Source organism: Hyperolius riggenbachi, chromosome 11 (assembly GCF_040937935.1).
Source record: "Hyperolius riggenbachi isolate aHypRig1 chromosome 11, aHypRig1.pri, whole genome shotgun sequence".
Lineage (NCBI taxonomy): Eukaryota > Metazoa > Chordata > Amphibia > Anura > Hyperoliidae > Hyperolius > Hyperolius riggenbachi.
Window position 1 is genome coordinate 25,400,909 of NC_090656.1, and position 27,492 is coordinate 25,428,400.

A 27,492-nucleotide genomic window follows, 5' to 3' on the forward strand; every position below is an offset into this window, starting at 1 on the left:
GGGGGCCCACCCAGAGCTGTTTTTAGAGGCTAACCTACATTGGGGGCACCTATAACTGGTTAACCTATGCTGGGAAGTGGGGACACCTATACCTAGCTACCTGCTGGCCTGCTTTTTCAATTTCTGTTGGGGGGCATTCAAAGTTTTGCAGGGAGGCCCAGTGATTTCTAGTTAGGCCCCTGCGTGCAGACAAATTATAAATCTGGCCTTGATCATGTGTACCCAGCATAGTGAATGCAGCTAAAGGTGCCTATTAATAATACAATGATACTCAGCGGCCAAAAAAGGCAGTTCCCGGATAAGTAAAGGCTTAGCCTATTCAGCACGCTCCTTGTTCCGAGATTGGTTACATCATTGTTGGTGTAACTAATTTATGAAATCATTAATAATCTACAAAGTAGATTGAGTAGTATTGTTGTAGAAAGAAGGTGAAAAAAAGATGTAGAGGTGAGAAGGTAGAAGTAAATGTAGATATTGAGACTTCACACATCCTCCGGCATCCCAAATACATACAGATAAACTAATTGGCTTCCCCTAAAAAGTGTCCTTTGACTACGATACATACACTACACGATACATACATAGATATGTGACTATGGTAGTGATAAGATTGTAAGCTCCTCTGAGGGACAGCGCTGCGGAAGATGTCAGTGCTATATAAATAATTATAATAATATTTGTTTCTGAGGAGAAAAGTTCAATAGATGTAAGGAGAGCAAGAGGTGAGGAGAAAACTTCAAGAGAGCGAGAGTAAAGAATGAGAAGAAAATTTCAATAGTATGAGAGCAAGGAATGAGGAGAAAACTTCAATAGAAGGAGAGAAAGAAGTGAGGAGAAAGCTTCAATAGACGGAAAGCAAGGAGTGAGGAGAAAGCTTCAATAGAGGGGAGCAAGGAGTGAGGAGAACTGTTCAATAGACAGAGAGCAAGGAGTGAGGAGAAAAGTTCAATAGACAGAAAGCAAGGAGTGAGGAGAAATGTTCAATAGACAGAGAGCAAGGAGTATGAAGAAAAGTTCAATTGACTGAGAGCGTGGAGGGAGTAGGAAAGTTCAATAGACTGAGAGCAAGGAGTGAGGAGACAACTTCAATAGAGCCAGAGCAAAAAGTGAGGAGTAAAGATCAACAGGAAAAGAACAAGGAGTGAGGAGAAATGTTGAATAGACGGAGAGCAGGGAGTGAGGAGAAAAGTTGAATAGACAGAAAGCAAGGAGTAAAGAGAAACGTTCAATAGTTGGAGAATGAGGAGTGAAAAGTAAAGTTCAATAGACGGAAAACAAGAAGTAAGGAGAAAACCTCAATAGAGCGAGAGCAAGGAGTGAGAAGAAAAGTTGAATAGACAGGGAGCAAGGAGTGAGGAGAAAAGTGCAATAGTCGGAGAGCAAGGAGTGAGGAGAAAAGTTCAGTAGACGTAGAAGAAGGAGTGAGGAGAAAAGTTAAATAGACAGAGAGCAAGGAGTGTGGAGAAAACTTCAATAGAGTGAGAGCAAGGAGTGTGGAGAAAACTTCAATAGAGAGAAAGCAAGGAGTGTGGGGGGTGGGGGGGGGGGGACAGATCAATATGGAAGGAACAAGGAGTGCGGAGAACAGTTCAATAGATGGAGAGCAAGGAGTGAGGAGAAAAGTGCAATAGTCGGAGAGCAAGGAGTGAGGAGAAAAGTTCAATAGACGTAGAAGAAGGAGTGAGGAGAAAAGTTGAATAGACAGAGAGCAAGGAGTGTGGGGGGTGGGGGGGGGGGGGAACAGATCAATATGGAAGGAACAAGGAGTGCGGAGAACAGTTCAATAGATGGAGAGCAAGGAGTGAGGAGAAAAGTTCAACAGGGAAGGTGAAAACTTCAATCGGCTGGGGTAAGGAGTGAAAAGAAATGTTCATTAGGAAGAAGTAAAGAGAAAAGATCAGTAGGGAAAGAAGGAGTGAGGAGAAAAGTTCGATAGAGGGAGAAGGAGTAAGGAGAAAGGTTCATTGGGAAAGATTTGCCCAGAAGCAGAGTGGTCTGTCACTATCATTCCTATAACCAGTGATTGGCACTGGCTTCCCTGAATGATTTAACCAAAGGCTCCAGCCCCTTTAACGACAAGAGCCTTTTGTTTTAAAGGGACTCCGAGCAGTGCAGAAACTATGGAAAGATGCATATCATTTTAAAGCTCTCTTTCTCCTCTTTCCAATGATATATAAACTGAAATTGCAGCGGCCGCGATTTCAATCGCGAAAATAGAGAAAACTAAAAGGTGTAGGGCGACGATTTAGATGTCACCAGAAAGAGGAGAAATAGAGCTTTAAAATGATATCCATCTTTCCATAGTTACTTGTATTACACAGGACGACACTTTCCCCAGTGTCAGCAGCTCCATTCAGCAGAAAAAGTCGCCCTGTGTAATACAATGTAACTATGGAAAGATGGATATCATTTTAAAGCTCTCTTTCTCCTCTTTCTGGCGACACCTAAATCGTCGCCCTACGCCTTTTAGTTTTCTCTATTTTCGCGATTGAAATCGCGGCCGCTGCAATTTCAATCGCGAAAATAGCGAAAACTAAAAGGCGTAGGGTGGCGGTTTATATATCGTTGGAAAGAGGAGAAAGAGAGCTTTAAAATGATATGCATCTTTCCATAGTTTCTGCACTGCTCGGAGTCACTTTAAATTCAGTACTTCCTACTCACTGTGATTGGCTCACTGTGATCAGCCAATGAAAACGGATCATGACCAATGTACGGAAGTTCTGTGCTGGTGGGGACGTGTGATCACATCCTGTGTACAGGAGCTGCTGGTGTTAAAAATATGCTGCATCAGACTTAGGCAGCCACAAGTGCGGCATAGTTGTAGGCTTCGACGGTCCCGAACCGGTTGTGAGTCCTAAGTCGTCACCAGTGCAACTCGCAAGGGGTGATGGCTCACCACTCCTGGTAAGTGATAGACTACTTTGTTATTGCTGTTCACCAGATGCGACCCCTTAGGTCACGCCCACTGGAGGTTGTAGGAACAGTGAGGTTAATAATTACTGAGAACTGTATGTTAATTAGAACTAACGGTATGGATGGTATGGGCATGGTTTGTATGGAATCTAAGAGTTCACCTTCAACAGTCTAAAAGTTTTATACATATCTCCTTCCACCATCACTTTCTAAGTAGCTCGGATTTTCAGCAATAAATAAAACCCTTTTTTGTAAAAACCAAAACTCTAGGCACAACAAGGTCTCTACATCGGTTTCCAAAGCTCCTTCGGAACTGAGAGCGTACTTGGTGGTCCCCACCATGCTTGGGATCTGGTCTTTTGCTCCTCCTATTTACATGTAAATGGGTGGTTGGGGGATGGTAAAGCCAGTACAGGCTCCTCCCTTTGCGCAAAAAGTTTATGTAAACAAAAAACACATGTTATCCAGGTAAATCCATGATGGGAAAGCAAAACTGTCTGACTTGCCCAATCAGCAGCTGCAAAACTTGTAGTTTGATGTCAGATATAAAGCGAAGCTTTTTTAGAGACTTGGAGGAAGCAATTTACCGTAAACCATTACTTGCAATAACAGACTGATGTGACATGCGAAACCCTGCACAGCCTCATTTTTGTGAGTGGAAATATATACTTTAAAGTGGGATAAACACTGACTCAACCTTCAATAAAATGGTGTTTTCCTGCTTTTTATTACCCGCACAGTTACCTTATTTGCTTTTGTGCACAAGTAATATTGTCTGTTTACAAATGGCAAATTCCCAAAGTATAGTTTATCTGCTCTGAAAGCTGCCATTGAATTTTCTTGCATAGCTGCTGTATTTAAATCTCTTTAGTGATCAGTCTCAGCTCTTCCTGCTTCTCAGCTCAGTACAGATCAGTTTGGGCAGTTTTCTAACATTTACTAAATGTATCTGTCAAAGGAATGTAAACAAAAGATAACGTTATCACCTTTTCCAATGCGGCCAGAAGCTTTCCACTGAAGCAGGGAGCTTTCCACTGAAGAACAAAGTACTTTTTAAACTGTTTTAATGCTGCTCTGCTTCAGTTTTTTTGTGGTAGTAGGTTTTATGCTGTAAATGATCTTTTAGAACAAAGAGGAGATGCTGATTTTCCTACCTAGTAGATAGACTTTTTTTCTTTTGTGAAATAAAGGATTTTTCAGATGTGAGCTGAGCGTTCCTGTATTGCCTGTGTTCCTGGACATAGAGGCCCTCCTTAGCTGGCTCGCCTTTGTAACGACGGCAAAGATTTAAAATTCCAATTTGGTAACATTATAACAGGCGTTTTATGGCCATGAAAGTGCCATCCATCTCCGGAAGGGCTTGGCAGACTGTTAATGAACGGAGGGGTCTCATGGTATAATTCTTCACAAAATTGAGTAGCAGATTTTAATGTCCCATCTGAAGTCATTACACTGTGTAACTATTATATTTACTGTCATTAATGCAAGGTCTATTTATGGCTAATTACATTAGCACCATGCCAATGTGCCCTTTTTAATTTCACGGAGATTCCTAAAGTATGCCGAGATAATTGATTTTGTAGTAACGGGCGTAATAAAATATTCTTTTTCCAAGTTACATTTTTTTTTATATCTTCCCATCTGATTTCTTGGAGGTTGGTCTATCTATCTATCTATCTATCTATCTATCTATCTATCTATCTATCTATCTATCTATCTATCTATCTACCTACTTGACTATTTATATCCTATCTGTCTACCTACCTACCTACCTACCTAGTACATACCTGTCTGTCTGTCTATCTATCTATCAATCAATCTATCTATTTATTTACGGTATTTGTGCTATACATTAATTTTATCCATTTGTCTCTTATATTTGTAGCTATTTGTCTATCTATCTATCTATCTATCTATCTATCTATCTATCTATCTATCTATCTATCTATCTACCTACTTGACTATTCATATCCTATCTGTCTACCTACCTACCTACCTACCTAGTACATACATGTCTATCTATCTATCTATCTATCTATCTATCTATCTATCTATCTATCTATCTATCTATCTATTTATTTACAGTATTTTATCCATTTGTCTCTTATATTTGTAGCTATTTGTCTATCTATCTGTCTATCTATCTATCTATCTATCAATCTATCTATCTATCTATCTATTTATCTATCTACCTACTTGACTATTTATATCCTGTCTACCTACCTACCTACCTACCTAGTACATACCTGTCTGTCTGTCTATCTATCTATCTATCTATCAATCAATCTATCTATTTATTTACGGTATTTGTGCTATACATTAATTTTATCCATTTGTCTCTTATATTTGTAGCTATTTGTCTGTCTATCTATCTATTTATCTATCTACCTACTTGACTAGTCATATCCTATCTGTCTACCTACCTACCTAGTACATACCTGTCTGTCCGTCCGTCCGTCCGTCCGTCCGTCCGTCCGTCCGTCCATCTATCTATCTATCTAATATATTTGTTTTTTATCCTTGCCCAGTGTTCTCCTCGGGCTCTTTTAGCCAGGTGCTCCACCCGGCTAGTTTCGGTGAGCACCTGGCTGTCATCAGCTCACCTCCTCCCTTGCTGTAAGAAGAGTTGTGCACAGAAGCACCGGCCCTGCATTCTCTCATCACGCCCCACCCGGCTAATTTTTCATGCCACCCAGCTGGAAAAAAATTCTGGGGAGAACACTGCATGCCCATTACATACACTATCACAGCTAATCAATCATTTCCAATCGCCTTGGTAATTCATCAGAAATGATCGGTTGTGCCCATTAACGCCTAAATTCCCACTAGCCAATTTGATCAGATTAATGGAATTGATCGGTTTTTCAGATCTATCCCATCGATCTGATCAAAATGGTTAGCGTGAATTTGTCAATTTATAAGTAGAAAGGATTGGTTAGCACTCCGGCTTCTCAGTGAGCAAATGTTTTATTCTTCAATCACATGTCAACACTTAAGTTAACAATTGTTTCGGGGCTATCAAGGGTCCCCTTCTTTTTTTTTTTTGTCTGCACTGCTCTGAAGAAGGGGACCCTTGATGGCCCTGAAACAATTGTTAACTTAAAGTGAACCTCTGGACTAAAAATCGATTTAGCTGCACTGGAAAGGCCTGGTGTTTCTTTAACAGTTTCACAGCATCAGAACTTTGTTTCTCTTATCCAAGTCTCATTTTTAGCTGCACAGAAGAAAACTGCCCGGGCTTTTTTTCCCCTGATGCTGTGCAAAGCATGATGGGATTTCTGATGTTGTTGCTCTCGTTCTGCTGTTTTGGTGCAATTTTTTTTTTGACATTTTGAATTTGACATTTGAAGCCTAGCGCATGCAGCTGGGAGGGGTGATCAGGACACAGAATAGTTGGAACTGTGTCTCATGCTCCCTGTCACCTCCTTTCAACCAAAAAGATGGCTGCCCCATGACAAAGATGGCAGCCCCCATGAATCACAAACATTTGCCTGTTCTTTTAAAACAGGGTGGGTAAGAGATTATATTACCCATCTATTCTAATTAACATAACTAATGTAACTTAAAGGGATACTGTAGGGGGGTCAGGGGAAAATGAGTTGAACTTACCCGGGGCTTCTAACGGTCCCCCGCAGACATCCTGTGTTGGCGCAGCCACTCACCAATGCTCCGGCCCCGCCTCCGGTTCACTTTTGGAATTTCAGACTTTAAAGTCTGAAAACCACTGCGCCTGCGTTGCCGTGTCCTCGATCCCGCTGATGTCATCAAGAGCGCACAGCGCAGGCCCAGTATGGTCTGTGCCTGTGCAGTACGCTCCTGGTGACATCAGCGGGAGCGAAGACACGGGCGTGCAGGCGCAGTGGTTTTCTGACTTTAAAGTCAGAAATTCCAGAAGTGGACTGGAGGCGGGGCATCGGTGAGTGGCTGCGCCAACACAGGATGTCTGCGGGGGACCATTAGAAACCCCGGGTAAGTTCAGCTCATTTTCCCCCGACCCCCCTACAGTATCCCTTTAATGACAGTATGTTTGTTTAGGTTGAAGTTCCCCTTTAAGTGTTGACATGTGATTGAAGACTAAAACATTTGCTCACTGAGAAGCCGGAGTGCTAACCAATCCTTTCTACTATTGGACTGTTTCTTGGGTGTTGCTGGCATCCATGTTTATGCACCCGGATATTACAGAAAGGGGTGCCTCTCCCTACCGTCTACTTTGTTTGTCAATTTATAGGCACAACTAATCATTTCCACAAAATGATCGATCAACAGCAAATTAGAACTGTTAATGCTCACCTTAATATCTATCTATCTATCTATCTATCTATCTATCTATCTATCTATCTATCTATCTATCTATCTATCTATCTGTCTGTCTGTCTGTCTGTCTGTCTGTCTGTCTGTCTGTCTGTCTGTCTGTCTGTCTGTCTGTCTGCCTGTCTGTCTGCCTGTCTGTCTGTCTGCCTGTCTGTCTGCCTGTCTGCCTGTCTGCCTGTCTGCCTGTCTGTCCGTCTTGCTTATCTATCTATTATCTATCCATCATTATCTTTTGTATTTATATAGCACTGAGCATATTGTCTTGTCAATAACTGTCCCTCAGAGGGGCTCACAATCTAATCCCTACCATAGTCCTATGTCTATGTACGTATCGTGCAGTGTTTGTATCGTAGTCTAGGGCCAATTTAGGGGGAAGCGAATGAAATCTATCTGTATGTTTTTGGGATGTGTGAGGAAACCAGAGTGCCTGGAGGAAACCCACACAGACACGGGGAGAACATACAAACTCTGTGCATGTAGTGCCCTAGGGACCCAGCGCTCCGAGAGTGAGAACCATGACCTGTTTATGTGTCACCTGAATATATCTTTTATGTAAAATGTTTTGGCAGGAAATGTGTCATCTCAGTTGATCTACAAAATGCCTTTTCAGCAATTGTTAGGTGAAAACTACTAAAACATAGGTAAGAAAATAATATTAAACTTCACTTATTTGAGACCACTTACAGTATGTGAGTACTTTGCTGGTGAGAGAGGTGAGAATGGTAGTGAATCACACAGTATATAGTTTTCAGCTTAACGTCACACAGTCCGGCCACACAGGATAAAGGATCAAAGACTAAATAATATAACAGAAAAATATAATGGCCATCCTTGATTTTAAGGATCTGCTTCTTCATAGCTTTATGACCCCCCAAAAACATCTCATAACCCCGTGATAAATAGGCTATTTATCCCATATAACATAATGGCCTCTGTGGTGTGTCCTGCTGGCCTCCTAACATCATAGTACTAAATGCTTCTCCAATATCATCAACAAACTAAAAGGAAGGGGCACAGAGTGGAGAGGTGTTACTTATATCAGGATTTGAAGAACATAAATCCATATTAGCCCTTGACCTAAAGCAATACAAAGATACAACAACCAAGAAGAATAAAGACTTTTTCTCACAAAAATAGTAATTGTTAAGAAGAGAACTGTTCATCTGCTTTGCACAGACTAACCTGCCTTAAAGAGATACTGAAGGCACTTAAAAAATGTCTTTTTACCTTTTATTTACCGTATGTTAGGCCTGTTTGCCCCTGTTAAAACGCCGCTATCCCGCGGCAGAACAAGGATTTTTTACCCCCCAAATCCCCTGTGGATCCATTAGCAGGTGAGTCTGTGGCTGCTGCATTTATTCCTCTTCGCTGTGCACAGAAACAGTGCGGGGAGGAGGGGGATGGGGGGGGGGGGGGGAGGATCCAGCCGGAGGACACAAGATGGCCCCTGCCAGGAACAGGAGTCATCTAATTTTACAATTAAAAAAATACAGGAATAAAAATGTGGACACTACAATACATCTGTTATGTAAGTAGAGCAAGTATTTATCTGCTTATATATGTGTTTTGGGCGGGGGGGCATTTTTTAGCTAATAGTTCCCCTTTAAGGTTTGATATCTTTGATAAGGGGCTTGATTCACAAAAATGTGATAACTGATAGCACGGCTGTGCTAGGCAGTTACCGCGCGATGTGAAGCGTGCGAAAGTCTGCGCTCGTAAAGGCTTATACCCACATGCTAAAGGAAGGTTTGCGCATGAACGCAAATGCGATCGCGTGCAAATGTTCCTTTAGCATGCGGAGGTGTGATATCTTTGATAAGGTGTGATATTTGAGTTATCAAGCCCATATCAAGCCCATTCTGTATTGACCACTAAAGTCAGAGGCCGCTTACCTTCCATTAAAGTCTATGGGAAAACTGTGAATGCAAATTTAAAATAATAAAATTTGAGTTAGAAGAAAATTTCGAACGCCCCTTGTTCGCTGTAAACTATTCACCGGCAGAACAGTTCAGCCCATCTCTCGCCAGAAGACGCTCCATCATACTTTTGACTAAAGTCGCATTTGATTTTCTAGCCTACTGGATGGAAGGCCTGGACTCAGCGTTCACTCTTTTTATTACAATCATATTTTGCCCCGTTTGAGTGAGCTGCCGTCAGTAGCACACACATGATGAGATTCGTCTTTAATTCTCTCCCTCAGGACCGTGTGCCAGTGATGAGCCGTTAATTAATCTGTTAATAGCCTTGCTGTCATTAACAAGTTTTATTTGGTGGGAAAGCTGAGCAGAAGCGAGATGGGCGCCGCGTTCAGCTTGTGTCGCGCAGTGAGGAAGATGGAATCTGACAGACCAGACGCAACGCAGCCAGAGTCATAGAGATGTAACTGTCTGTAATTAAGCTCGTTACAGACTGCATAAGCTGGCACCCTGCGGCCCGCCCAGACAAATTCCTTGATGAATTCATTTTCTGGCAAGATTTTGGCTCAGGTACAGCCAAAGCACTTCCGCTCAGGTGCCTGCAGGGGTCACTGATTAAAGCAAACTCGGGAGGTTTGCAATACGCCTTTCTAGATACTAACTTCGGGAGGGGAAAGCCTTTGGATCCTATAGAGGCCTCCCCCATCTTCCTCTTCAGTCCCATTCCGGTGCTGAGACCCCCAAAGTGTGATGCCAATGTGCACTGCCACTGTCCCACTCGGGCTCTGAAACAAATAGCCAAGCCCAATGGGGTCATTGCTACTGCGCAGGTGCAGACAGTTTGCACCTGTGCAGTAGCACAGACCAAATCAGGCCCCACCTTTTCTGAAGAAAGCCGAGTGTAGCAAGGGGGAAGGGGGCTGCAGAAGAGGACAAGGGAATTTTTAGGACCCAGAAGCTTCTTCCTCAAAAAAGGAAGCGTTTCATAGCGTTACTTTACAACGCATCTGGGCCTTCGTAACATCCAGCCGCGGCGTTTTCCCGTCGGGTAAATTAGAACTACTGCAGCTCCACCGCAACTTCCCGACGTCACGCTGTAGGCCATAAACCACTTGAGGACAGCTGTCTTAAACCCCCCTAAAGACCAGGCCATTTTTTACTAAATGGGCCACTGCAGCTTTTAGGCTTAGCTGCAGGGCCACACAACTAGTGTTGGGCGAACAGTGTTCGCCACTGTTCGGGTTCTGCAGAACATCACCCTGTTCGGGTGATGTTCGAGTTCGGCCGAACACCTGATGGTGTTCGGCCTTTTAAGTTCGGGTTCGCCCCGAACTACTGAATGGCCGCCGAACAGGGCCCCTGTTCGGCCGAACAGGGCCCTGTTCGCCCGAACATGTCGCATTACGGCCCCCCTATGGGGTCGCAGGCATAAGGGGGGAGCATGCCCCGATCGCGGGGGGGGGGGGGGTCGGAAATTCCCCCCACCCCCTCCGCTAGCGCTCCCCCCTCTGCCCGCTTCCCCATAAAAAAAGTTTAAGGCAAGTTAAATAGTACTTGGTGGCTGGCCTGGCACTGGCAGTGGAGTGAGGAGGAGGAGGAGTCAGAGTAGCAGAGTGACGCGTTGAGGCCGGGCAGCGGGCGGTTCAGCGGTAGTACCCTTGTGGTACTTCCGCCCTTTCTCTGACCTCACGTCCTCTGCATACGAGGGTACGCGTCACGCGTACCCTCGTATGCGTCATCACGTAGAGGACACTCTGCTACTCGGCCTCCTCCTCCTCCTCACTCCACTGCCAGTGCCAGGCCAGCCACCAAGTACTATTTAACTTGCCTTAAACTTTTTTTATGGGGAAGCGGGCAGAGGGGGGAGCGCTAGCGGAGGGGGTGGGGGGAATTTACGCCCCCCCCCCCGTGATCGGGGCATGCTCCCCCTTATGCCTGCGACCCCATAGGGCCCCCAAAATGGGCATGTTCGGGGGTCCCATTGACTTCCATTGAGTTCGGCGTTCGGGCCGAACATGCCGAACATCTGGCCCATGTTCGGCCTGTTCGGCCCGAACCCGAACATCCAGGTGTTCGCCCAACACTACACACAACTCAGCACACAAGTGATCCCACCTTTTCTCCCCACTAACAGAGCTTTGTGTTGGTGGGGTCTGATCGCTCCCCCAATGTTTATTTATTTTTTTATTTGTTTATAAATGTTGATTTTTAAAATAAATTGTAGTGTTTTTGTTTTTTTTTCCCACTGCATGCCCGCCAGCTAATCACTGTCATCAGCCTATGACAGCCGATCACTTTCCTGTCTCCCAGGGGGACAGCCATGTCACACGGCTGCCCCAAGTACAGCGCTGCTGTAGATCGCAGTGCTGTACTAAGTAAATAGACGGCGATTTCACCGTCTAACAGTCTCCTAATGGCGATTGCCGCTGGGAGGCTGATGGCGGAGTAAAGCTCCTTCATTGAAGCGCACACGCATCAGCATGCGTGATACCCTGCAAACTCCTAAGGACTTTACGCTGATCGGCGTTAGGCGGTCCTGGGGCTGGCGCCATGTCCACACCCATTGATGTGACGCGGTCTCCAAGAGGTTAACGCGTGCAGGAGATTGGCTCCTGCATGCGTTCTATGATGTGAAAAAGCCTTTAGTTGAGTCAGAGGCGTCCATGCAAGACGGGCGTCGGGAAAAAGGGCGCGTTGTGTAAACGATAAGCGGTAATAGTGTTTATAAAAAATATTGTGTTGTATTTAATTTACAATAATGTTTTACAAATTAAAAAACATTTCATAATGTGTATGAAATCTCAAATTGTGAAAACGATAATCTTCCCTGTTTTAAAAGTGAATTTTATAATTACATTTGTTAAAAAACGATAATATATGTATAATCGTTATAATAATTGTATAATATTGTGTATATCCTTAATTTATCATTTCTTCATGTAATAAAATCTGAAAATATTGTTTATAACGATGAAAGTACTTTCATAATAACTGTTGTAAAACATTAGTAAATATTACTAACATTATACTACAACTAAAGCTAACTCTACTCTCACACAGAACCCTCCCTCTACCTGTCCCTAACCCTCAGACCCCCCCTGGTGGTGCCTGCCTAACCCTATGACCCCCCTGGTGGTGCCTAACCCTAAGACAGGGGGGGGGGGGGGCAGGCAGGTATCTTGCCCCAGGCGCAGCTTGTTGAATTCTTAAAAAGGCGGCAAAATTTGGATGGGGAATGGCAGTTTAGGTGCCAAAACCTGATCTTTAGGTGCCAAAACCTGACCTTTAGGTGCCAAAACTGGATGGGGAATGGCAGTTTAGGCGCCAAAACCTGACCTTTAGGCGCCAAAACCTGACCTTGCCCCAGGCGCAACTTGGTCTAGATCCGTCCCTGGTGGTGCCTAACTCTAAATCTCCCCTGGTGGTGCCTAACCCTAAGACCCCCCTGGTGGTGCCTAACACTAAGACCCCCCTGGTGGTGCCTAAACCTAAATCCCCGCTGGTGGTGACTAACCCTAAGACCCCCTTAGTGGTGCCTACTGCCTAACCCTAAATCCCCCCCTTGTGGTGCCTAACCCTAAAACCCCCCTTACTGATTGCTTTATCATGTGAATAATAATGTTTTACAAACAGTAAGGGATAAAATTTTAAATAACGTTTTAGTTAAATACGATAGATATGTTTAGTATTTTTGTAAACGTTATTCATCACGGCGCATTTTGTTAACTTAAATCATCACAAGCGTAGTTTGAAAACATTAATCATCTGCGGGCGCCGTTTGAAAACGTTAATAATCTCCGTGCGCCTTTTTTTCCTGTTCCATCAAACAATATTTATTATGGGAGTGAATGGCAGCGCCCTTTTTGTCCACTTGCCTCATGCGCCCAAATTTCCTGCTTCCGAGTCAGAGTACCTGATCTGTTGCATGCTTGTTCAAGGTCTATGGCTAAAACTATTTGAGACACAGGCTCAGCAGGACAGCCAGGGAACTGGTATTGTTTAAAAGGACATAAATATGGCAGCCGCCTTATTCCTCTCACCTTGGGTTCCCTTAAACGTATTATTCATTAATGGGTACCTCATTAGCAGATTCTCCCAGCTTGGGGTAGAAACAGGGAAAAGCATGTACGGAAAGAGTCTGGGGATGCAACCATTTGGAAACATACGCTTGCGTTTGAAGACCAACAAATATTCAACTAATTTGTCCAAATCATAATAGCTACTTCTGAGCTCTCCTGAGAGTACATACAACTATGTAATACATATACAGTATGTTAAAAAAAAAAGTTTCTTTCCACCCACAAAAAGGATGAAAGAGGCAGAAACTGTTAAAATATTGAGAATAGATTATGTTTTTGGGGAGGTCAGTCTAAGTGGCTGTAAACGTCAGGTCTTCTTCAAGGTTGCGATTAGCAGCGCACAGAAATTACGTCTTAGCAGTCTGCGCAGCTATTGCTGTTCTAAGACAGGCAAAAATATTTTGTAGTTAAATCATGCCCATGGGGAACAATGACTAGATTATTTCAATGTACTTATGCCTTTCCACTAAATCCTTCCTAATTGGTTCTGCATTATGAGTACATGTGTACAACCGGCAATCAGCCATTGTCTAATTATCGAGCAAACTGTAAGTGATTCAGAACCCCCTCGCTTGATAACCTGTGTCATTTTACGCTCAAGCGCGGCAAATTTCCCCCCGCCACAACTGATTGAAGTGTTTATTTACCGAGAAAGGCCGAGAGGCGCTTGTCAGATGGCAGAGGCAACTTATGAAGGGTTTGTTGTGCGGCGGCCCAATCAAACGCCCGGGCCTCATCACAAGCGGATAAATATTTAAGAGACAAAACGTTTTTATGCCCAGCCGTAATACACGCATTATGCTTTATTGTTTGTCATTATGGCAGCTCTTGTGAAATGACATTTTTTTCCTTGTTAATGTATTTATTTATCTTTGCAGGCCTGTGTTCTTGGTCTGCCAGGCGGAATCGGAGACCCCAGATGACAGCAGAATTATTAGAAAGCCGTGAGGTGGGCTGTCAGGCCTATTCTGAGAAGTCAGGGCACACAGGGATGAGAAAAGTCAGTGATTGGCTCTAAGTGAATTGACTTCCTGTGAGCAGCTGTGGCAATCTGCAGCAAAATGGATGTCCACCATGGATTCTGTGTACTTCACTATAATTTAGGTATTGTTCGCTGGATAATGTGCTAGAATCCTGTGAGGTAATGGACGGCCACACAGCGTCCACCAGAGACAACGGTAAGGGATTGAAATGTAAAAAAAAAATTGATTTATATTTTGGTTGCTGGAGTTTTTAAGTTTATTTATAGTAATGTTCCCCTTCTGTTGATTTAAAAAAAAACCCTAATGCTCTCAGTTCATATCTATACAAATGAACTAGCTATGTACCTCTAGATACAAGGATTACCATATTTCTCAGAATATAAGAGGCTCCGGAGCAGAGCAGGGACAAGGTCCTCCAACACCCAAGGCTGAGGCACCAAAGTGCACCCCTCTATCCCTCCCACCCCAGCTGTCACACACTGATTGCTGATTGATATATATTTGTATACACTAGCTGACGGCCCAGCGTTGCCCAGACATGTATTTGCCTGGTGTTGGTTCTGCCCACTTTTTTAACCATAACACACAATTACTCAATTACTTCATTACCTAGTTTGTGAGTTGTGCAGTCTTTGGCATCAATAATTTGCAAATCTGTCTGTGGCTCCACCCCCTTTTCTGAATTAGAACCCCAGTCACCCAATGACAAACTGTACCAGGTTTGAGGCTTGTGCCATTAACAGTGCAAGAATGGCAGCAATTAACTATTACCCTTGAAAATCAATAGGTGAAATTTGATTGGCTTTTATATACTCCACCTACTTTTCTGAATATTAATCCCAGTCACCCGGTGACCAACTGTGCAAAGTCTGAGAACCCTGCCATTAACAGTGTAAGAATGGCTGTAGTTTACATTTTCCCAGTGAAATTTGTATTTGTATCCCCATAGCCAAAAAAATGGGTGGAGACAAAGTATCCTATATGTTATTCCAGGTAATGTACTATGGGCCTGATTCACTATTTGGTGCTAACCTATTTAGCACCCCTAAAGGCTTTGGGCGTGCTAACTAGGGTGCTAAGTAGTCAGCACACAGAAAGGTGAATCAGGCAGCGCGCAAAGCCCGGTGCGCGCAAAACGTCACATCGCTGTGCGACGAAAACAGCGCACCCGATGCCCTTATAGGCGCATCGGGTGCGCCGTTTTCGTCGCACCGCGATGCGACGTTTCGCGCGCACTGGACTTTGCCCGCGGGACTTTGGGCGCGAGCGATAATTAGCGCGCCCTAAACATCTTTTGCCGTGATAAGGGGCAGTCAGCACTGCTTTGTGAATCAAATTTGTGTGCCAAATTTCATTCAAATCCCTTCAGCCATTGTTGCGTGATTGAGTAACAAACATCCAAATATCCAAACATTTTCATTTATAATATTAGTAACATGAGATAAGATTCTGGAGTCGGGCCGTCAGACCTATTCGGAGGAGTCAGAAGGGAGGAGAAAAGTCAGTGACGGGCTCTGAATGAGTCGACTTCCTGTGCGCAGCTGTGGCCATCTGCAGCAGAATGGATGTCTACCATGGATTCCGTCTACCTCACTATCATTTAGTTTTTTTCTCTGGATAATGCGTTGGAATCCTGTGAGGTAATGGACGGCCACACAGCGTCCACCAGAGACAATGGTAAGGGAAATGTCAAAAAAATAGTTATTACCTGATGTATGGGCACCTTTAATGTATATCATCATCAGAGAGCGTCAACAAGATGGAAATACAGTAATTGTGACCAAGGTGGGATTTCTACTAGTGACCAGCCACTCATCCAGGAGGAAGCAGGGACCAGGAAAACACGCAGGGGAAGAGAACCCAGAAAGCTGACTCCACCATGGGCGCCGCCCACTGACAGCCTGCAGTACCGCTACAGGACATAAGATATCATCACACAGTGGTGACGTGATAATGACTTGACATCTGACGCAGGCAGCCCAGGAGGAGTCAAGGAAGGTGATCGCGCTGGTAATCTTCTTTCTTCTTCCAGTTGGCTGCTCTGCGCGTCACCAGCTCATTAGCGGTCATGTCCTTCTGCCTGCGCCCCCCTTCTTCTTCTACTTGCCGGTCTGCGCCCAGGGCAGTTGCACTGCCCAAGAAACGGCCCAGCTCCCTGTCCATGTGCAGCAGTGCCCCTCCCATTCTACATGTAGCCCCCATTTCATGTGTAACATTCCTAGAGCTGCAGCGTCGTTCTTTCATGTACAGCTCCTTTCGGCATCAGCTTCCCTTTTTATGTGTTGCTCACCATTTGCACCCTTCTCTTTCATTTGTAGCAACCCCTATGCCACATCCAGGTGCCCCATTGAGCTTCAGCCGCTCAACGCGGCGGCCTTCCTGACCTTTCCAGAAATTCAATCCTGATTGTGACTTCAATTGAATTGCGAATTGTATGCAGCTTGCAAATGTGCATTGTTTGGCCTATTTTCAAGCTTCCTACAATTTGCATTGAATGTGCATATATGTCAGAATACTCCGCATCTCATTGACCATCCCTAGTAACCACAGAACATTTCTTTATCACAACAGTACATTGCGGGCGGGGCCCTTATTGTCACTGCTAAAGTTCTGCCACAGGAGGAGAGGACACTTACCAGAAGCGTGAACAGGAAGTAGTAGAAGGGCGTGGCGGGACCTTGCTGGAGCAAATGTTTCATCTGCGAAGCGTTGGCCGTGAACAGCGCCATGTCTAGGAAGCCTTGGGCCAAGGTCTTTGTTCTGGCGAACGTATTGATGTTCCTGATCACCTGCAAAGGAGATCAGCGGGTTACACATTGTCCCCATCAATAATTCACGCTACCATTTATTTCTCGTATTAGAGCAAGCCTTTCTACCCCAAGGTAGTTAATCATGTAAAAGCCTCGGCAGCTGTTGTGTTCAGTGTTGGAGATATATGACTACCCCGCGCTCCCGGGACAATGTCTGCTGGCGGGAGGGGAGAGCTTCTCAACAGCCCTGAAACTTGTTTTATTGGAAAAACAGAGGTGTCACCACTTGTGGGACGGCGCTCGGTCTCCGTCCATGTGTTCTACGCCCGCTAGGGTTTAACAAGGCTCTTTTTTTGCTTTGTTTTAGTGTCTGTTCAAGATGGAAATAAATGTAAGCACCATAAAAGTGGAAAAATCACATCTCTGTTCAGGCGTAAAGATAAAAAAAAAAAGAAAAAAATGCTTTTAAAGCCGCTTTCTGTACCGCCACGTTTCCATAACTCTATAATGTGGCACTCAAGTTGTCATTTATGCCAGATAAAAACGGAGTGCCCTTCAAAAGATATGGGTTGCAGTAACTTTACACACTCCCTGTAGCTAAGCTTAGTCAGGAGACACGTAGTGAGAGATGATTTGCATCAAGGACAATAATGTTATCTTTGTACACAGCACACTATGTGACAGAAGCCCTTCACATTGTTAACACAGCAGGGGGTGAATAAAAAGGGTTCTGAAAGTCAATTTAAACCCAGTCCATGATACACAGGATCTGATGCATTACATTTTCTAGTGAATCAGAATCATTTTATTGGCCAAACATGACAGGGACGTTTCCAGAATTAGCTGTGTGTCTCAGAATCAGATCAGAGTAGAGTAAAAGATGGATAAATACTGTATTTTTTGGACAATAAGACTCACTTTTCTCCTCAAAAGTGGGGGGAAAAGTCACTGCATCTTATAGTCCAAATGCAGGAAGTTCCTGACTTGTGAACGCCTGCCAATACCAACCTCCAACCCACCGGAAAATATCGGGGACTCCCTGTACTGTGCCCATGCAGAGGAGGACACAGAGGGACACAAAGGGGCATAGAGGAGGACGCAAGGGGACACAAAGGGGCATAGAGGAGGACGCAAGGGGACACAAAGGGGCATAGAGGAGGACGCAAGGGGACACAAAAGGCATATAGGAGGACACAAGGGGACACAAAGGGGCATAGAGGAGGACGCAAGGGGACACAAAAGGCATATAGGAGGACACAAGGGGACACAAAGGGGCATAGAGGAGGACAAAAGGGGACACAAAGGGGCATAGAGGAGGACACAAGGAGGACAGAGGCGGTCACATGGGGGACACAGGAGAACACAAGGGGGACAGAGAAGGACACAGGGAGATGGACGTATGTCTTTTTTCAACCCAAATAACTATGTAACTATGCAAAAGAGGTACAAGGGGACATAATCTGCAAGTTGCCCCTTCATTATGGATGCCCCAGGCTTAGTATATACTTTTTTTCCCCTTATTTTTGTCCTCTAAACCTAGGTGCATCTTATGGTCAGGAGCGTCTTCTAGTCCGAAAAATACGTTAATTAAAAAAAGTACAGTAAAAACATCAAAGTAAAAGTACAGTAAAATAAACAGCAAACAACAATAAGGTGCATAACAGCAGAGTTTCGCTAGACCGGCGTCCATAAATCAATAACTGCAGCCGTTTTTTGGGGGGGGGACTATGGCTTTAGGGGGGCCTCTGGTGGGGGAGAGTGTGGAGAGAGTCAGATAGTTTTGCAGCCCCTCTGCCTTTAATTCCTGCTTTATCCTACCTCTGCCTATTATTACTGAACACCCCACTGGGCCAGAGGGTGTCTGATGACTCATTTGTGGGTAGTGTGGAAATTAACAGAGGCACCAAAAGGATAAAAGTAGCTAAAACTTTTAATTGGGGAAGGCAGTGGTGGACTTACCTTCTCCAACCAAACGCAAAAACAGGTTGATATTATATCAACCAGCAAATTTATTTATATATACACTCCAAAGGGTAAACGCAACGCCTTTCGCAGGTGTGGCCCTGCTTCATCAGGCAATAGGGGATGGAGCAACAAGTGTCTATGACTATCTCCCCACCTGCATCTACAGTGGTTGCCTAAGTGGTAACCCATGTTTGTGAGTATAACCTTACATACTTGCCTCTCATTACCCACTTCAATCCAGTACATACTGCACTACATTGGGCTCTCGGTGTTCTCTCTCATTTTCTCATTTGTGGGTAGTGAGCATGGTGCTTTGTGGGTGGGGGAACATTTTTTTGCCTCTCATTCCACCCCGGTAAGGTACCCCCTCCCATCCAACCCTTCACTGTTGTAACAGTGACTAGGGCCCCCATGTTAGTGTAATCCCTTTCTGCTGATCTGCTGATTATCAGCAACAATGACTGGGGACTGGAGCTAAAATAACTTTGGAGGGGAACCCCCACGTTTTTTTTTTTTTTTTTTTTTTTAAAGCTCTGCTCTGTGATAACTGATCTAGTTATATTGACTGATACATTTAGCTGAACAGATAACAGCCAGTGCTGACTGCTGAGTGCTACACACACAAATCTGTAAGAAGCTCCAGGTATGCCTGATTCTTGTTTCTTTACTTAAGGTGCGTACAAATGCCTGATTCTTTCAAACAACAGGTCGTCAGACCCGTCCGCCAGGTGGCCGTTCTGCCGACAGTTTCCCCGTGTGTACAGTCTGTCGGCAGGCTGATAAGGCTGGTTTTGACCAATCCGCCAAGCGGTTCAGTCAGAACAAGCCTTATCAGTCTGCCTACAGACTGCACATACGGGGAAACTGTCAGCAGAACGGCCACCCCGCGGGTGGGTCTGACGACGTGTCGTTTGAATGAATCAGGCGTGTGTACATGCCTTTAAGGTGCGTACACACAAGTCCTATTTTACACCTGATTGTCATTTAAACTGGTCATTTGAACGACATGAAGTGCAAACAACCAGTCGTTCAAACATTCGGTACACACTGACCAACAAAGTGGCTGATAGCCTAATTTACATGCCGTTTAGCCAACTTGATAATGGACAATGTGGATAGAACAATGGAGTAGATGAAACGACTGAACAAACGACTGTAGGTTTGAACGTCCATTAGTTGGACAAATGACTAGAAGTCATTTGTACACACGCATGGACCTGACAGTCATTTGAACGACAGTTGGTCCAACTGATCTGCCAAGCGGATTGGGCAAACTGGCTGTTAGCAGTCGTTCAACTGTACGTACACACCCCCAACTTTGTCGTTAAAACTACAAGTCAGGTGACAAGTTGGGCGGAAAATCAGGACGTGTGTATGTACCTTTAGTTCAGGAGTGCTTTGGGCCATAGTTCACCCTCCCAGATTAAATTTTTTTGTTAGTGCAGGTTAATAGGGGACTATTCCATTACTCACAATGTGATCATATTTGAAGCAGCCATTCCAATGAAGTTCCTTTTTGAAACATTTGTCATGTGACCCACGTCTCCCCAGATTGAGAACCTTCCTCACTGCCAATCATCTGAAGCCACGTCTGTCCTCCCTCTGCTGCTGAGAAATTAATATTTTTGTGGCCAGCACTGCAGCTCAGAAGAGTCTCATCATCTTCTTGTATAGCTCCTCCCTGCTCAATAAATTCTTGCTAACAAGATGCTGGTCAAATTACCTGTGTACCTGGTTCCAAAGTGCCTTTCAATCAGTCAGCTGGGAATGTCCTGGCCTGGGTGAATTATTCAAACTACAGGTCTTCTGCCCTTCTCGGGCAGCCTTTGGAAGTACTCATGTCCCCAAGTACTTGGGAAGATGAGCGGGTCGGTTAAGTTTAGGCTCGAGCATGCGCAGTACCCGGCTTCAGAAGCATTTGGGGACACAAGTGTTTCCAGAGCCCTCCTAGGAGTGCAAATTTAGAACGGGGGACAGGCAGGGAACGAGGAGACGGAGAAAAGACCAGGAAGGCTCTACAGGATTCAGAGCCTTCCCTCTTCTTAGTTATCTAAGACTTTTTTTAGTTCACTTCAGGGTTGTTTTAACCCTTTGGGGACTGGATGCCTAACCCCCTTAAGGACCAGGCCATTTTACATGCGGATATGGGGGGAGGGGGCGGCGCATTTGGGGGGGTCAGGCAGCCATATCCCCAATATAGCTAGTTGGGCATGGTGTCCCAAGTGTAGCCCGGTGTCCCCCGAAATGCCAGCAGCCTTTACTCACCTCCCAGGCTCCAGTGATGAGCAGCTCTTGCCCCTCCACTCTGGCCGGCATCCTTGCTCGCACTGCTGTTAAGTTTCGAGACGCAGCTTCATGACATCATAAAGCTGGGACCTGACACTTAAGGCAGAGCAAGCGAGGATGCCGGTCAGAGCAGAGGGGAGCGATGATCACTGGGGGGAACCTCAGGAAGGTGATTGGATGCTCTTCTTCCCTTCAGACCGCCGCTGCTCTAATAGTGATCACTACGATCCGCCAGCGATCGTAGTGATCACACGATCGGGAGCCAATCACAATGGCTCCTGATCACTGAGGGAAAATGCCAGCTGTCATGTGACAACTTAATCTCCCGTCTCGGTTGCGCAGGATCGCATCAGGAGCGGAGATGGCAGGTGGCGTAAATCCTACGCCGCATCAGGCTCAGACAGCCACAAGTGTGGCATAGGATATACTACACACGATTCCTAATAGGTTAATCATCAGTTTATATGGCACAGATTTATTTCAGAAGTAGTATTGGTCATAATGAGCTAATCACAATTATGCAAAATTTTATGTAAATGTTCAGAATTACACCCATACGTAAATTTGTAACTTCACTTGATTTTGTATAGTCATTTGTAATTTCACGTAAAACTTTGCTTAATTTTTGTGTAATTTTATGCCGAATTTATCAGTGTATAACAAAGCCCCCACACAAGCCATTGACAGAAACATTTTTACATAAGTTAAGCAGAATAGTGGGTACAAGTCAAAAAATAATTTTTCAAAAAGGCCTTGTAGTTTTTGAGAAAATCCATTTTAAAAATGCAAAGAGAAATTGGTTTTTAAACTCAGAAAAATTACAGTTTAAAAAACATTTTTCTTTGCATTTTTAAAATAGATTTTCTCAAAAACTACAAGGCCTTTTTGAAAAATTATTTTTTGACTTGTACCCACTATTCTGCTTAACTTATGTAAAAATGTTGGTGTCAATAGCATGTAGGGGGGCTTTGTTATTAACCACCAAAGTCAGCACAAAATAACGTGAAATTACGCAAAATGATGAACTATTTGTATTATATGCTAAATTAATTACGATTTTCACTGACATTTCGCATTACGATTACGATGCGTAATTGTGAATTTAGATGTGTAATTACGTATAGGCCTAATTTCTGCTCATCACTATTCAGAACCACTTTAACCCATGAGCAGCTTCAAACTAAATCTTTCCTTTGAAGACTGCTGTGCAATGTAAACTTTGCCAACAAATCTCGTTTGTCTGAGCGGGCGGCGGGGAGCAGTTCTAGTTACCTGTTCTAGACAGCTTCTTCTCTTCCTTCACCAGCAGCTCTGAACTTCTGACAGGTCTTCTGGGTCACGATCACATCTGATCACATGATATGACCGTGTCAGCATTACAACACCACCCGGTGGTGGAAGAGGGGTGATGGAAGGGATGAAAGAGACTCTTCCAGCACCCCTCTTCCACCACCGGGCGGCGCTGTAACGTTGACATGGTCTCCTTGATCGGAACCGAGAAGACATGTCGGAGCTACATCGCCGCTGTGGTGGAAGAAGAAGAAGCCGATCCAGCCGTCTGGACAGGTAACGATAAAAGCTCCCTGTCGCCCACTCTGCATACCCTGCCAGGCTGGGGGCGGCACACTTCCCCAGCGGCAGGAAACATTCAGCCCTGCAGCTAGTGATGATGCAAATAACTTTGAATTGATGCAAATTTATGCAAAATTTACGCACGTTTATGCAGCTTGAAAATTAACCAATCAAATTTTACCTCAGCAGGATTTGATTGGTTCATTTTCAAGCTGCATAAATTTGCATAAAAATGTGCATACATTTGCATCAACTTTAAGGTGTTTGCATCTACCTAACCATCACTACCTGCAGCCAAATAAAGATTTACTTTATTTGGCTGCTAAAGGTTTAAAGCTTTTGACAAAAAAACCTAGCATTATTCCTCATGATGGAAATACAGAAATTAAAGGGAATTTTAACGGCCGAGGCGTTAGATCAGTACACAAGGTCGGCAGCTGTGCGTTATTCTCCTGTCGCCGGCAGCCTCGCCGTCGCAGGAACACTAAGGCGCGAACCACCGATTCTGCCTATCACATAAAAGCCGCAGTTCACAAGTTCACCGAGCCAAAAGGGCAACATCATTAGCAAACCGCGAAGATTTGACTTGTAGCACCGGCAGCGAGTCAATAAACGCCGTAATTCAGCTTCCCTGCCTTGTTCCACCGCGCCGCGATTTACATCAAAGCCCCATCAGCCATATTTATATGGCAAATTAAATTCCTGTTCCATGTCGACAAAACTTTTTTCCCTTTAATTTACCCCATACATTAAATAAATCTCGTGTCACTACAACGTACATTTACTCCTCGAATTTCCATTTCAAGAGGAGAGGCGAGTCCTCAGCGCCGCGCTCCGCGTTTAAACTTTGCTTAGAAGTGAGTTTTCTCTGAGAATAAATCACGGAGGATGTGACAAAATAATTATTTGAAGGCTATTGTTATGCACAACAGAGAGATACCTGCATCATAAATAAGTATTAAAAATGGCTCCGGCTTCTAAGTGATTACGATCATTTTGCATAATGTATTTCCTGCCTCTCCGTCAATTACTGTCTGCTTTGAAGGGGGCGCGAGATGTAATCTCGGGCGGCTGACGAAAGGTGTACAGTATATTGCCGAGGGAAGAAAAATGAACCGGGATCTGAGAGAGTTATGACAACTCACGGGGTTGTGTTTAATGGGATTCCAGCATCATTTATTAAAAGAGATTATTTCTATACTGGATCTGGGGGAAGTCACACTGCTTGCTGCATAGATGAACATTGAGAGGGCCTGAGTCAGGGCCGGGCCGAGGAATAGGCTGGAGAGGCTCCAGCCTCAGGGCACAGAGTAGGAGGGGGCGCACAATTAATTCAGCTGTCATTCCTAATTGTGTATGAAGCAGAAAGAAGTAAGAAAAGGGGATACATAGCAGTGACTGCAAGCCAGATAACTAGATATTAAGGTGTTGGGGAGGTCGTGGGCCCTGTGGCCCTCTTAGTCTAATAGCAATCAGTGTGTGACAGCTGGGGTGGGAGAGATGGAGGGGCGCACTTTGGTGTCTCCGCCTTGGGTGCTGGAGGACCTTGTCCCTGCTCTGGCCTGAGTCACTAAAACAATGCTGAAAAAAATCCCGGTTGAGCTCTTTACGAAAAAAAATGTGTCCCTAAATGTGTTCGGTCATGTTGGCAGAGGCGGATCTAGGGAATACTGCGCCTATGGCAAACTCAGAACTCAGCCCCCAGGGAAGGGTGCGGGATCACACCTTCCAGATATTTTAACGTGAAATGAAGTATAGCCTGTAAGAAAGGAGTATCGCAATAGGTCAGCCCAGGGACGGATTTACCATAAGGCACTGTAGGCACGTGCCTACAGGCGCCTGATGATAGAAAGTCGGCTCACTCCCCTCCCCAAGAGCCTCCCCTCCTCCTTCCCTATACAAAGTCCAGATGAGAGTGTCAATGAGAGGTTAGTCACCCTGCTCTTGACATTCCACTGAAGAGATCTCCCTTCAGTCAGGGGCACCTCTGTCTACTGAATACTGAGGTTCCTCCACCTAACTAATACTTGGGGGCATCTCTAGCTACTTAATATTGAGGGTACTTCTGGCTGCCTAATAATAGGGGGCACCTGTGGCTACATTATCTATGATGCGCAAGGGAAGTGGAGGAGAGGTGACAGCTGGGCCAACCAGCACAGTTGTGGTCCAGTTTGGTGGGTGTTTGTAGGTTCATAGAGGGCAAAGTCTAGGGTGCCAGGTAGGGATGGTTTGAAATGTTGATTTCTGATTCTGCAGAAATTCTGATTTCCACCAATGCCAATTACCGATTACATGGTGTAACGATCGGTGTCAGCACACAGAGAGATCTGATTATTGGTGATCTGCAGTATCACCAAGAATACAGATGTATACCTGATTATTGATGATCTGCAGAATCACCAATAATACAAGTATGACTAACCTCTGGACACCTAGTAATGAGTAAATGTATTGGTGCAACAGTAGGCTATCTCCCGTGGGGCGGGAGACGCCGAAACTATGAGCATGGACCACCTGAGGAGCAGGTGGCCTATGGCTGTGTGGGAACTATCTCCTAGGAGAGGGGATAGAGATAACCTGGGAGCCAATGATTCCCTGCTATACTGGGAATCAGACTATACTGCAGCCAAAGGACTCTCTGAGGAACGGAAGTCCTGGTTGCAGCCAACACCTGGTGGAATGGTGTTACTGCTAGTACAGTTAGACTGGGCACTCAGGGAGAGTGACAGCTTGGGTGGTCGGGCAGGCCAGGTCGGCAACACACGAGCAGAGAAGGTACAGAGAGAGAGAGAGACTTATTCGGTAACCGGGTACAGGCAGGGTCTGGCAACAGGTAGGCAGATATGCAGAGGTACCGAATCAGAAAGCAAGAGAAAGGTAGACAGAGCAAATGGTCATAACATATCAGTATAACAAAGTCCTAGACTGGGGTGTGAGTTCCTTGGTCTCGACACCCTGGAACTAGTCTAGAGTATAACACAGCAATGACACAGTATCCCTAAGCTTAAGTGTGTGGTCCTTGGTCACAACACCCTGGAACTGGTCTAAAGTATAACACAGCAATGACACAGTATCCCTAAGCTTGGGTGTGAGGTCCTTGGTCACAACACCCCAGAACTGGTCTAAAGTATAACACACTAATGACACAGTATCCCTAAGCTTGGGTGTGAGGTCCGTGGTCACAACACCCCGGAACTGGTCTAAATGATAACACAGCAATGACACAGTATCCCTAAGCTTGGGTGTGAGGTCCGTGGTCACAACACCCTGGAACTGGTCTAACATATAACACAAATGTAATCTGGCTAAGTGTGAATTCCCAGGTCCTCCTGGTTCTAACACACTGTGGGATCTGACTGAGGTCTGAGTGCTCACACGTTAGTATTCGCAACGGCAGACAACCAGCAACTGACATGCAAGATGTATATATACTTGCAGTGCTGTGCAGCTCCGCCTGAGCCACTCAGCCAATCACCCACTGCGCTGGGATCAGCTGATCGTCCTGATCAGCTGATCCCTCTCCTATTGGCATAAAGGTCCTGCCTCCTAGCGCGCGCACGTAGCTCTCCGTTTCTGTGCACTTCTAGGCTCAGACAAACCAGACGCATGCTGCTGTGCGGAAACTGCCGGTCTGAACGCGGAGACAGCCGCCTCACTGTCAGACCGTGCGGCGGCGTCTCCGCAATCCTTTACACATGGATTTCCGATCGGTTTCCGATTTCCGATTTCCAAGTAGTGATTTGTTTAGTCAATTTCTGCATTCTCTGATTGGTCCAATGTTTCCGAGTTCTGTGATTGGTCTAAAATTACCGAGTTGTGGTACAAAAATCCGATTTTCGATTTTGAGTTCAAATTTCCGATTTCCGAGTAGTTTTTTTTTTTTTTTTTTGCATTCTCTAAATGGCCAAATACTTCCAAGTTGTTTCTGCATTCTCTGATTGGTCCAATGATTTCAGTGATTGGGCTAAAATGACCGACTTGCAGTAATGTAGTATTTCCGCAGAAATCCGATTTCCGAGTTCCATTTTCCGATTTCCGATCGGAAATTCATATTTCCATTTGGAACCCGCTCAGGGCCGTTTTGGGGGCTGGAGGGGTGGCAGCATGAGGGGAAAGCTATGGCCACACTCGGGGAGGGGGGACGCTCCCCCCCCTCCCTCACCTCGGGCTCTCCCCTCTGCGCTCCCCTCCAGCTTCAATAACTATATATATGTGCAGCGGCAGCTACATACCTTCCGTGCGCTCCAGCGCGGACGCTTCTCTCTCTAGTGTCTGACGCGACTTCTTGTTTATACAGGAAGTCGTGTCAGACACTAGAGAGAGAAGCATCCATGCTGGAACGCACGGAAGGTATGTAGCTGCCGCTGCACATATATGGTTATTTAAGTTGGAGGGGAGCGCAGAGGGCCATAGGGGAGAGCCCGAGGTGAGGGAGGGGGGGACCGTCCCCCCTCCCCGCTGAGTGTGGCCATAGCTTTCCCCTTATGCTGTGACCCCTCCAGCCCCCCAAAATGGCCCTGAGCGGGCAGAACATATACTGTTTACTGCTCAGCTCAGAGGCGTAGCTATGGGTGGGCAAGGGGGGAACATATGTCCCCAGGCGCAGTGCTGTCAGGATGCTCAGCACAGCCATTGCACTCCCACGTGCATGAGAGGCGGCTCGCTGGCTGCCTGAAGTGCCCCTGCTTGTCTCCCTCCCTCTACAGAAGCGTTAACA

At 45.2% G+C, this 27,492-nt stretch overlaps 1 protein-coding gene across 1 annotated transcript in view; it reads right to left on the reverse strand.

Annotated features, from left to right (window-relative positions):
• LOC137538126 (ninjurin-2-like) overlaps nucleotides 1–27,492 on the reverse strand; it is a 107,885-nt gene that overhangs the window by 71,972 nt on the left and 8,421 nt on the right. Inside the window, exon 3 of the mRNA XM_068260139.1 lies at nucleotides 16,839–16,991. Within this exon, the coding sequence (XP_068116240.1) occupies nucleotides 16,839–16,991 (153 nt within the window). The remainder of the gene's footprint in view (nucleotides 1–16,838; nucleotides 16,992–27,492) is intronic.